Source organism: Enhydra lutris, unplaced genomic scaffold (assembly GCF_002288905.1).
Source record: "Enhydra lutris kenyoni isolate GAN:26980312 unplaced genomic scaffold, ASM228890v2 scaffoldscaffold7, whole genome shotgun sequence".
Taxonomy (NCBI): Eukaryota; Metazoa; Chordata; class Mammalia; order Carnivora; family Mustelidae; genus Enhydra; species Enhydra lutris.
Genome location: NW_019154091.1, coordinates 3,666,788 through 3,679,544, shown reverse-complemented (window position 1 = coordinate 3,679,544; position 12,757 = coordinate 3,666,788). Strand labels below are relative to the sequence as shown.

Sequence of the window (12,757 nt, the reverse complement as noted above, 5' to 3'; positions counted from 1 at the left end):
GACTTCCAAGACAGCAAGGTTATGTCTTGATTATTTTTTCCCTTCTGTCATTTGTATAATAATTGAACTGTAGAAAGTTACTTTGGCTGAATGAGGATAAACTTCCATATTTCCCTGGGTGGGAAGGCCAGCTACCCCATAACTCATTAAAAAAAAAAGGATCTTGGGGTGCCTGGGTGGCTCAGTGGGTTAAAGCCTCTGCCTTCAGCTCAGGTCATGGTCCCAGGGTCCTGGGATAGAGCCCCGCATCAGGGCTCTCTGCTCAGTGGGGAGCCTGCTTCCTCCTCTCTCTCTGCCTGACTCTCTGCCTGCTTGTAATCTCTGCCTGTCAAATAAATAAATAAAATTTTTTAAAAAATTAAATAAATAAATAAATAAAATAAAAAGGATCTTAACAAAATTTGCACACTTCTTCCTTTAATGTGACAAAAAAAAGAAATAGTTTGGGAAAAAGATTAAAATAATAAAATTATTTCTTTCAATGAAATAGTAAAATATGTTTTACATAGATATTTGTTGGGAAGAAGATTTGGGAGACAATCTCTGCTAGTCAGATACATGTAAACTGCTAAGTTTTATTTTGGCCTTTCTGCCCTTACCGCCCCCTCACTTTTAAAAATAAATATTCTATCAATGAGAAAGATGTTGATAACCTAGTTTTCTATATTTTTATATCCCAGGAGCTTTGTTATTATAAGTCTTTTCTGCCTCAACTTGCAAATCAGCTTAATTTAATTCTAAATGAAATCTCTAATTTTTCATTATGTTTGACACAAGCTTAGTAATTCTCTGAAAAGGTCCTTGTTAAATGAAGCTTAGCTAGAAATTCTGATATTCAGGGATGCTTACACAAACAACTGTCATTCTCTGCAATGAGTTCATTATTCAGTGACAGTTAACAGCATTGTTTTATTTAAAAATGTCTTTGTGTTTCTCTTCTTGTTCCAGCGACAGTTTTCCTGGAGTTCTGGAAAAGACGGCGAGCTGTAATTGCTTATGACTGGGATCTGATCGACTGGGAAGAAGAGGAGGTTTGTATTATTTACCTCAGAATTTTTCAAAAAGAAAGTCAACAAATACACAGTCCTCTTGAGTTATCACTCTGCTCTGTGATAGAAGTCAGGTTTACTCATAAAACATTTCAATACCTGTCTTTGCAAAAAACTTCAGGTAGTATAAAAAAGAACAGACTATAAAAGAAAGAAGAGACAACATTGTGATCGCTTAGTAGATTAAGATTCCGTGGCTAAGTAAAGCATTTCACTTGTAGGTGGAGACATCAGAAGCATTAGTAGTAAGATTTGTTTAGTTTTCTTAAATAGTGTTCTTTACTTTAACAGGAAAGTATTAGTCTTACAGCTCTAGGTATATGGAAGGAAACATCATGAGAGAATTCCAGGGAAATGTTTCTGCAAGCTCTCCAGAACCCTGGACAGTGCTCAGAGCGGCAAAGGCTCAAATGCATGACCTCAAGTCCTTAAATACTGAGGAGAAACTACTCCTCAAATGTCCTCCATGGTGGAAGGGTCTAAATGCCCCTTATTCTAGCCTGTGGTACTCAGATTGCTTTGCAGAAAGGCCCAAACTTGCTGCAAGCCTTCTTCATGGAAAACCCAGGGTATTAGGTTGCTGGGGCTGCCATAACAAAGGACCACAGACTGGGTGCCTTAAACAACAGAAATTAGTTGCTCACGTTTCTGGAGGCTGGAAGTCTGAGATCAACAAGGCATTGGCACAGTTGGTTTCTTCTAAGGGCTGTGAGGGCAGGATCTGTTGCAGGCTCCTCTCCTTGGCTTGTAGACAGCTGTCTGCTCCCTCTGTGTTCTATCATCATTTCTCTGTGCATGTCCATGTCTAAATTTTTTATAAAAAGCCAGTCATTTAGGGGTCACTCTAATGACTTCATTTGACCTTAATTACCTCTGCAGAGACTGTCCAAATCAGTCACACTCTGAGGTACTGTGGCTTAGGACTTCAACAAATGAATTTGTAGGGGGAGGGGAGACACAATTTAGCCCTTAACACGAAGAAACATAGGTCTAGCTCCTGATTCATCACAAATCCCTGGATAATTAACTCAGTGACTCTTAGATGACACTCACAGCCTGATAAATTCAGAGTTTCCTAAAGAAACAGAAGATTCCGGGTCCTATTCTGTTTATATCTTTAAGTGTCACTTCCTAAAATTAGTGAAAGAAAGCAGAACCTGTTTATTACTGTATCTCCCCTCTGTCCTTCCCCATTACCTGTCACTAAGTGAAGTCCAGCCTTGGGCTTATTCTGCAGCAGGAGTGAGGCTGCCCTTCCTTCTACACACACAGGCTACTGCCAAACTTGCCCATTGTCCGGAACCTGTTTTCTGTCAGCTTCTTCACTTTCTGTCAGTGTCTCCATCTGAGTCCTGAGTTTCTGCCTGGGTTAACTTAATCTCCATTTCACCAGACTTTCCTTTCATTTTCCCTCCTCTTGCAATACATTCATGTAGAATAGGTACTTAATTAACCAGAACCACTTTAGCATACCCTCTTGCTGATTTCCTGTTTCTAATCCCATAATTGCTTTTTAGTCAGAAGCTTTTCACATTAGATGGAGCTCAACTAAGTGAAACAAAGCCTCAGCTTGATTTAGAATTAGAGCTGCCTTGATTTTAGCTGGATTTGAAAGATGTTTACCTTGTTTTCAATAATGAGTAGTACATTTAAAATCTACTGGATAAAAGTGAATGACTCTTACAGGAGCTTATTAAAAAGATTCACCATATTTTTGGCTGCCTCAATTAAAAAAATTTAATTGTAGGAGAAAACTAAGAATTATATTTGTCATTATAACTCACAACATGAATTCTAGACATTTCTCTGTTCAGAAACTTTCTTTGCCCTTTACATTCCCTGGTAATAAAGTAAAAGTATAGTAGTTATTTCAAACTGCTTGGAATAGTAGAGTCGGTCCCTTTTCTCATTCTATTTGTTTCTTTAAGCACAGTTTAATAAGATAACATAGACACTTAACTACTAGTCTAAATTACACTGCCTTGGTGATAATAAATCTGAATCATTACCCTTTAGATTTTCTTCAAGTTGCCAATGCCCAGACATTTAAACCTGGGTCTCTGAGCCCACCTCACTGATTGATTAGTGTGGTAGCTGTTGATTCAGTTTTATAATAGAGTAAAAAAAATGTCTTTTTTATTGTGTGTATGTATTTCTCTGGTGCTTAAAAAAAATGTGTCTGTCTGTTCTTTAGGAAGAAATACGGCCCCAGTTCGAAGCGAAGTACTCCAAGAAAGAGCGAATGAATCCTATTTCAGGAAAGCCAGAACCATATCAAGCATTTGCAGATAAATGCAGCCGACTTATTGTTTCTGCATCTGGGATATTTTTTATGGTTTGAAACTTTTCTACAAAACTCTTTGTTCCATAAAGTACAAACTTGTAGCACGGTATCAATAATAATCATATCGGGTATTTGCATAATTTTACAAAACATTTTTACACATTCTGTTATCTACTCCTCACAAAGACTCTCTGAGATGGTCAGAGATAGTACCACTGTCCCGTGTTCCAAATGGAGCCACTGAGACTTTAGAAGCTAAGGGGCTTGTTCAGGATGAGCCAGGAAACAGCCAAGAGCTCTAGTTCTTTCCGCTTGCCTCTCTGTGCCTTGCTGAAAGGAAGTAAGAGTTGAGATAGGACCTGCAGCAGTGTTTTTCGAACCTTTTGCTCACCATGCCCATATAAGAACTACATTCTCTGTCATAACTCAGTGCCAGGAGATGTATAAAACTAAACAGAGTAACTGAAACAATGCTCATCTTCGCAATATGCAATACTCTTATTTTTTTTTTGTTTGTTTTATTGTAGTCTATTTTTTTTAATGCCAACCATAACCTCCTAAAATTGATTTCTAGATTCACTAATGGTTATGTCAGTTTGGAAAACACTACCTTGAACCTGGGTTGTTGGCTTTTCCTAAAAAGAAGTCTTTTGGTGATCAACTTTGACCCTGTTAACCACCGAACAAAACTTACGCAAATTTTTCAGAAATGTCATTTTTAGAACCTTAAATGGTGGTTACGATTCTCCTTTCCTGTTTTCAAATGGTGAGTGTGTAAACAGGTGTTGTAGATCAATAGATTATGAAGGACAAAATGGTAGCAAATCTAGACACATTACCCACCCTTTAGCCAAAGAAACTGGAGAGATGAAAGGGTAGGCAGCATGCCCAATCTTGGCTCAGACCAAGATTCAAATCCACACCTTTCTATAGACACTGCTCTGTAAGCAATTATGTCATGCTTCGACTTTCATAAGTATTCACATTTATTGTCTTGCTTTTTGTTTTTTTACAAGACCTGTAGATGTAGAGTGAGCTTTTCTTACTCTGCAGATGGGCAACCTAGAGCAAAGGAAGCCAAACCCACAAACTACGTGCCCACAGTCACAGTGCTAGGTAGAAGCTGAGCCATGACCCAGACCTGACTTCTGAGTCCAGTGAGCTGTCCATTCCACCACATTGCCACCCTGTCTGAAAGTCAGTGTAGATTTCACCAATCTCCCCATCATTAGCTCAAGGATTAAGATGTAGGCAATTGTTATTGTTGTTGTTGCAATTTTTGCCAGTTCCAGCTCAAGCTTTATACTCAAGCTTTTAGAGCATGTCACTCATAGAAAGCCAAAAACAGTTGGTGTAAAACAGAAGAATGCTTCTAGCAATCTGTAAGTCAGGAGAGTGCATGCTGGTTCTCAGCTTGGTTTTTGATAACTAAGTAGGTAAAGGTCTTTACTCTGATATAGTGAGTCATCTAATGAAAGACACAAACATGTTGGGGTCTCATATTGCCAGTAGATAGAAGACATGTTGAGTTCTCATCACATACCATGAAATCTTCAGAGAAAGATAGCTCAGTTCAATGTCTATAATTGATTAATAAGAGATTATGTACCTATCACAGAGTTGGCTTATTCAGCAACAAATAGCTGAACATTTACTATGCACCTATAATTATGCTAAGGCACTATAGAAACTATGGTGAACAAAACAGATACCGTACCAGCCCTGATGGAGCTTATAGTGCCCCCCCCCCCTTTATCTGAAGTTTTGCTATCTAGTGTTTCAGTACCTGCAGTCAGCCCCAGACTGGAAGCAGACAATCCTTCTGACATATCATCAGAAAATCAGTAGTAGCCTAATGCTATATCACAGTACCTATGCCATCTGCCTCACTTCATCTCATCATGTAGGCAGTTTACCATCTCACATCATCACAAGGAGAGTGAGTACAATACAATAAGATATTTTGAGAGGGAGAGAGACCATATTCACATAGTCTTTCTATCGTATTGTTGTTCTGTTTTATCATTAGTTACTGTTGTTAGTCTCTTACTGTGCCCAATTTGCAAATTAAACTTTCTCATAGCTATTTGTCTATAGGAAAAACCATAGTATATGTAGGGTTTGATAATATCCAAGGTATCAGGTATCACTGGGGACCTTAGAAAAGGGGGAGGGTCAACTATACTTTCTAAATGGGGGAAACTGGCAAAAATCAAACTGAAAAATTGTTAGAAATTATAAATTAGATACTAAAAGAAGAGTACAGGTATCCTATAGCAATAACAAAGTCTGAGGGTCATTAAAGCTTTAGTTATGAAGTGGTTCTTGAGGTGTAAAAGAAGAGTAGGTGTTAACTAGGCTCTGTGTGTGTGTGTATGCACACTTGCATACTCACGTATGTGTGTGTTTGGCATGGGAATGGGGGGTGGTCAGCCTTTTAGGCAAAGGAAATGGTCTTGAAGATTAGCCCATTTGAAGCCATGAGAGAGGTTCTTGAGTCCCCAGACTAAAAGGAAAATGTCATTCCACAAGATAGAGAAAGTCTTGCCACCATTAAGACATTGCTTTTATCCTAAGAATAAAAGAAATCAACAGAGTTTTACACAGAAGAGTGACATCATAAGATTTCCATAATAATAATGCTCAGTCTAATACCCTGCTTAAAAAAATGTTACCCCATAGCTTACACAGTTTATCAGCTTTCAAGCACTATGGTTGTTCTATTTGAATAACAAAATACAGGCAAGAGAAAGTATTAGTCACAATGAAAAGTTAGCATTTTATTGTGGTTTCTTGAGTCAGTTCCGCTGTTGGTTTATTTCCTTTTCTTGTTTTCCAATGGTGGAATTTTACAGTGGTGGGGACCCTCCTCCTGGGACATTCCATCAGGGTGCTCACCGGCTTTCCATCTTCCTCCCAGATCTGCGTGGTGATCGCTGCCGTGTTTGGGATCGTCATTTACCGGGTGGTGACTGTCAGCACTTTTGCTGCCTTTAAGTGGGCATTAATCAGGAATAACTCTCAGGTGGCAACCACAGGGACTGCCGTGTGCATCAACTTCTGCATCATTATGCTGCTGAATGTGGTAAGTGAACTATAAGGTAACTAGCCTGATGGGTAAACTATGTGGGCTGTGGTTTTCTTCTGTTGCTAAAGGGACCCAACTTTGGAGGGGTGAGTCTGTCAAGCAGCATTGATGGCTGGGCAGCAAACTGCCTGGCAGGACATGCACTCAGGTTCTGGGGATTGAGAAGGCTTGAGTCAAATCTAGGCTCCAGGATTTTCTACAGTGGAAGGCACTAGCTTTCTCTGAATCTTAGTTTCCTTATTTAACCAGTAAGATAACAGTGTGTATATACCCCTTGGGGAAACATAGAGAAAGAACATATTTTAAAGGCCCAACCTAGAATCTGTGACATAGTTCAACAGTGTTAGTTCCCATATCTTTTTGATTCTGAATGTTAGGAAAGTGGTCAGTACCCAAAGCATTGTTTGAGATAACCTTACAAGGCACACATCAGGATGGAACCTGTTGCTTGTGTTAATTTCAGGTTATTTTCAGTTTTATATTTCAGCCCAGGTGTCTCCCCTGAACCCCATACATCCGGCTGACTACTCCACCATCCGCATCCAAACCCTTCTCTCCCCTCCAGAATCCGTTCCTCCACAGCTCCCTCCCGTGGTAACTGCTCAGGCTGAAAACCTTGGCATTACCCTTGACTCCTCTGTTTCTCTCAGTGTCTGTTTCCAGAGTTTGATCACTTCTCACATGTCCCCAAGTCCCACCCTGGTCCAAGAGCCCAGTAGCTCCCACCTGGGTTATTGCATTGCCTCCTACCTGGTCTCGGGGCTGCCGCATCTGCTCCCTCAATGTAGACTCATCACAGCAGCTAGTGCAAGCTGCTTACGGTGCGTGAGCTCCTGTCCCAGTTCGCTCATCATGTCCAGTGGCTTTCCTCTTGCTCAGAATAAAAGTTCACATCTTCATGGGGCCTCCAGGCCTCTCCTTCTGGCTCCAGTGACATCTCTGATCTTGTCTCCTACCTACTCACCCTATTTCTCCTGCTCCAGGCTGGCCTTCCCTTTGTTCCCTGGATGTGTCAAGCATGCTCTCACTCTAGGGACTTTTACTTTTACTTGCTCTTCTCTCTGCCTGGAATATTCCTCCCCACGGGGTCTGCATGGCTTCCTCCCTCACCTCCTTCATTTCTTTGTTCAGAGGTTACTTTTCTAATATGATTTCTGTGGTCACTCAGGTTTAGAATCGTAACTGCCTCCTGCCATCTAACAACTTCCTGTCCCTTTGCCTGCTCTATTTTTCCCTGTGGTATTTATTACCATGTAATATGCTGTTTTTAGTTTATTTTATTATCTGTATTCCCCATTGGAATGTAGATCCATTAGGGCAGAAACTTTTGTCTATTTGTTTTTTACTTGTTATTTCCCAGTGTCTGGAATGGGATCTAGCACATAGTAGACTCTCAGTAAATTGTTTTTATTTGCAGAACAAATAGTATTATTTGCTGACATTGTTAGATTTGAGGTGAACCTATGCATAAAAATACTGACATTAGAGATTTGTAGCAGGGAATAAATAAGATAATATATGTGGAGTGATAGACATGAAGTAGCTGTTATGGTTCCCTCACACTTAGTTATGTAGCATCTTAAATCTGGGCCATAATGCTGAAATTCTCTCATCATTAGAAAAGGGTGTTACAAAGGCTAAGTAATTTAATGTTGTTATCAATATAGTTTAATCCATTTGGATTACCATTCCTAGCTCCTTAAATAATCCTAAATTCTATAGGCAACAAACTCAGAGTGATTCTTTTTTTTTAAATTTATTTAAAATTATTTTTTATAAACATATATTTTTATCCCCAGGGGTACAGGTCTGTGAATCGCCAGGTTTACATACTTCACAGCACTCACCATAGCACATACCCTCCCCAATGTCCATAACCCCACCCCCCCTTACCCAACCACCCTCCCCCCAGCAACCCTCAGTTTGTTTTGTGAGATTAAGACTCACTTATGGTTTTTCTCCCTCCCAATCCCATCTTGTTTCATTTATTCTTCTCCTACCCCCTTAACCCCCCATGTTGCATCTCCACTTCCTCATATCAGGGAGATCATATGATAGTCATCTTCCTCTGATTGACTTATTTCGCTAAGCATGATACCCTCTAGTTCCATCCATGTCGTCACAAATGGCAAGATTTCATTTCTTTTGGTGGCTGCATAGTATTCCATTGTGTATATATACCACATCTTCTTTATCCATTCGTCTGTTGATGGACATCTAGGTTCTTTCCATAGTTTGGCTATTGTAGACATTGCTGCTATAAACATTAGGGTGCACGTGCCCCTTCGGATCACTACGTTCGTATCTTCAGGGTAAATACCCAGTAGTGCAATTGCTGGGTCATAGGGTAGTTCTATTTTCAACATTTTGAGGAACCTCCATGCTGTTTTCCAGAGTGGTTGCACCAGCTTGCATTCCCACCAACAGTGTAGGAGGGTTCCCCTTTCTCCGCATCCTCGCCAGCATCTGTCATTTCCTGACTTGTTAATTTTAGCCATTCTGACTGGGGTGAGGTGGTATCTCATTGTGGTTTTGATTTGTATTTCCCTGATGCCAAGTGATATGGAGCACTTTTTCATGTGTCTGTTGGCCATCTGGATGTCTTCTTTGCAGAAATGTCTGCTCAGAGTGATTCTTCAGAGAATTCAACCTACCCAATAATAAAAAAACTTCATTTAGGATTTTTTTTAAAGATTTTATTTATTTATTTGACAGAGATCACAAGTAGGCAGAGAGGCAGGCAGAGAGAGAGGAAGGGAAGCAGGCTCCCCGCTGAGCAGAGAGCCCGACACGGGGCTTGATCCCAGCACCCTGGGATCATGACCTGAGCGGAAGGCAGAGATTTTAACCCATTGAGCCATCCAGGTGCCCCTCATTTAGGGTTCTTAAGTGAACAAGTCATCACTGAACTAATGAAATATAGTTGATTTATTATTATTACCACTATTACTATTACCATTATTACTAAAATACACAGGAACTTCTTTATTATTTTAGAAAAAAAGTTTCAGAATACGGAAGTTCTAAAAATGAAACAAAAGCAGTTGCTAATCACTTGACATGATTGTAAAAGTATGTGGTCAAGTGGAGGGTGAGAGTGGGCATGCAGCACCCCATGACCCTCTCTACTCCAGGACTCAGCTCCTCTCAAAGTTAATTGTGGAATATATTCATTGTGAGGGGGAGTGATTGGTGGTGAAATTAACCAAACAGCCAAAGTAGTGAAATATTCTGCATCCAGGTAGTTTACAATGAATTAACAACCTTTTCCTCTCAAATGCCATATTAAAATTAAATTTATGCATCCTAAGAAATACATAGTGAGTCTATAAATACATGGTTGCTCATATATTTTGAGCAGATATACCAGTATTGTCAGAGTAAGACTTTGTTGAACTGGAAATCACTTATCCAGCAATCTCTACTTCATGAGACACAGCCAAGAAAAGAGAAAATAAACTAAAAATGAAGAAGGTAGCATAGGGAGTGGGAAAACTATATAGTTATGGACATTGCAAAGTACCTACTATGTGCTGGGAACTAGACTACTAGGCATTTCTATGCTTTATCTAACAGGCATTTCAGAGTCACCAAAATGGATAATGTAGAGTCTACACACTAAAGCTAACATGTGTTATTTCCAAGAAGGCCCTTAATGAGTATTTTCATTTATTTTAGGTACATGTAAATACCTTTGCTGTTCTGATTTCTCATCAACATCAGACTAGAAAAACAGAAGCTCACTAACGCAAGAATTCTTGCAAGAGAAGGAACTGATAATCCATAGCAAGGGAAAGAAAAGAAAATAAGAATCACATGTAAGAACTTTCAAAGCAGCATCATCCAAGACCCTACTGTGCAGGAAGCAATTCCCATGACATCCCCATCCCAGCAAACACATTCCTAGTCCTGTCTTATGCCCTGAGGCCTTGCAGGTTCCATTACAAAGGCAACTGAGTATGTAATATAGTTTGAAAAGATTTTCATCAGAATATCCAAAAAATAAAAAAGTAAGTCCTTAGGCAAATAACACATAAATAACAGATGACAGACTAATAACTATGAGGTAGCTTTGACCAGTTCAGAACTAAACTAGCTAATGACTTCTGAAATTACTCAATTAAAGGTATTTTCATGACCCTACAATATACATTTTTTATAGCTACATAAATTATTTCCAACTACTTAAAATTTTGGCCATACTTGTCTTGCAAAAAAAAGTCATCATTTAGACATGAATCATTAATACTTTCCATTAATTGAATATTAAAAACCTTGAGAGCTAGATTGTTTTTAACTTCTGTTCATTACAGCCTCTAATTTTTTAATAATATTGTTATAGATCACATACCCTGTTTCTGACATTCTGATAGAGTTGTCCAACCTTAACTAAAGAAGTAGACCTATAAGCTTATTTTCTAGATTTTATGATGTCTATTTACTGTTTGTTTTGTTTTTGTTGTGTATTTACTCTTATGTAGTGTGTACTCTCTTGGGGCACCTGGGTGGCTCAGTTGGTGAAGCATCCAACTCTTGATCTCAGCCAGGTCTTGATCTTAGGGTAGGGAGTTCAAGTCCTGCGTTGGGCTCCCAGCATGGGTCCTTCTTTAAAAAAAAATATTCTGGACCCCAACAAAATATTATACTTCTTAGTGACTGGTTAAGGGACACTTACTAGTTTTCATTTTATTTCTTCTTGAAAAATAAATACCTCAAAGATGGAGTAAATAGGGAGGATTTTCTTGCTCCTTGATGTACTATTTTAATCCCATTCTGCCTCACTAGTGAACTAGGAACATCTCAGTATGGTGGTCAGAAGCAAACAATGCCAACAAAGAATACATTCCAAGAGGAGATATAACCATCCTTTTTGTTCAGCCATACCAATATGAGTCTGATATTTCATTATACTCTAAACACTGAAGACCACAGGGTCTTATTCCCGAAAGAAGTGAACCAGAGAACATGGGATGCATCAGAACAGGCCCACATACATTGTTTGGGTGGACAAGATCAAATTAGAAGTACTCAGAGCTTCTTTGGAAGTATACTTCAGATCAGAACACTTCCTGTCAGTTACAGATTTTAACTCTCACAATTTGTGGCATCCAGTTTGGAAACAGATTTTCTACTGCTTTTATCAGAACAAACCATCCAAGATATCTATCTCAACTTCCTAATGAGAAATCAGACATTTTCTAGAAGCCACTCATCAGAAGATCTTTCGGTGGCCATCAGGCCCTCTGCTTACGTGCCCTTTCTCTTTGTATCCTGCTCAAAGTCTCACTGTCCATTCCCTTGCATCTTCAACATTTATAGAATGGTCACAGATGCCATGGATCCTGACTGTGTCCCCATATACTTTGCCTTATTTTTCAAAATGTTAATATTGATCATATTTTGATTACTGTGCTGTTCCTTTTATAAGTTCCATTTTTTTGCGGTGTCCAAACCAAGATAACATGGGCATGTCACCAGCTACCAAGACCTTTGAGACAGGAGTGCAAAGTGAGCCACTTGGATAAAAGCATATCAACGTGAAAGATCTAAAGGATAAACTGGACATTCAAAAATTGTATTTTGAGAAAGATGATCTCAGTCAAATCTAATTTTCCTTAAAAATCACATAACTGACTTTAATAATAGAGTGTATTTGTAAAGCAAAATATATTTTATTAAAACATCTGTCCTAATCTGTACTTAACCAGTACTTTTAAGATAAAATTTATGACTATACCACTGGATTTCTTATTGAAAATTACACCAATCTCTTTTAACTCTGGACTCTTAAGAGTCTGCGGCTTCTGCACACAAAATGTGATACTATGGCCATATTAGTTATATTATTATAGCAAATCATAGTCATTGTTCAAAGTTTAGAGTCATACAATCAGTATTTTACTTAATTCTGTAGTTAGCAGAAGTCTTGGATAAGAAAATTCAGAAGTTTGGAAGGACCGCAAGAGCAATGGTCCAGTACCCATTCTCAGTCACAGAAAAGAAAAACAGTGGTCTGAAGAAGAGATGAGGTGACGTGCCCAACCTCTACAGCTTGCTGACTGGTAAAGTCATAATTCCAGCCTGGGGAACTTTAACCAGGGCATTTTCACTACTTTAAATATGATCTTAATTTTCATGTTGTTCCAATCCTTTTGACTCATTTTCCTTTCCATTTTACTGTCTCTCATTTTAGAGAAGACACCTGTTCTTTTTCTCGATTTATCCCTCTCTGGGGAATCTCCCAGATCTGGGTTTGCGCTGAACTATGGCCTCTGCACTTCCATATACATATGCATACATGGGTATGCATGCGTGCGCATGCACACACACACACAT

General features: G+C 39.0%; 1 protein-coding gene across 1 annotated transcript in view; it reads left to right on the top strand.

The window, feature by feature from the left end:
• Nucleotides 1-12,757, top strand: part of LOC111142315 (anoctamin 4) — a 238,137-nt gene that overhangs the window by 176,208 nt on the left and 49,172 nt on the right. Inside the window, exons 14-16 of the mRNA XM_022495363.1 lie at nt 949-1,031; nt 3,244-3,384; nt 6,254-6,418. Of these exons, the coding sequence (XP_022351071.1) occupies nt 949-1,031; nt 3,244-3,384; nt 6,254-6,418 (389 nt within the window). The remainder of the gene's footprint in view (nt 1-948; nt 1,032-3,243; nt 3,385-6,253; nt 6,419-12,757) is intronic.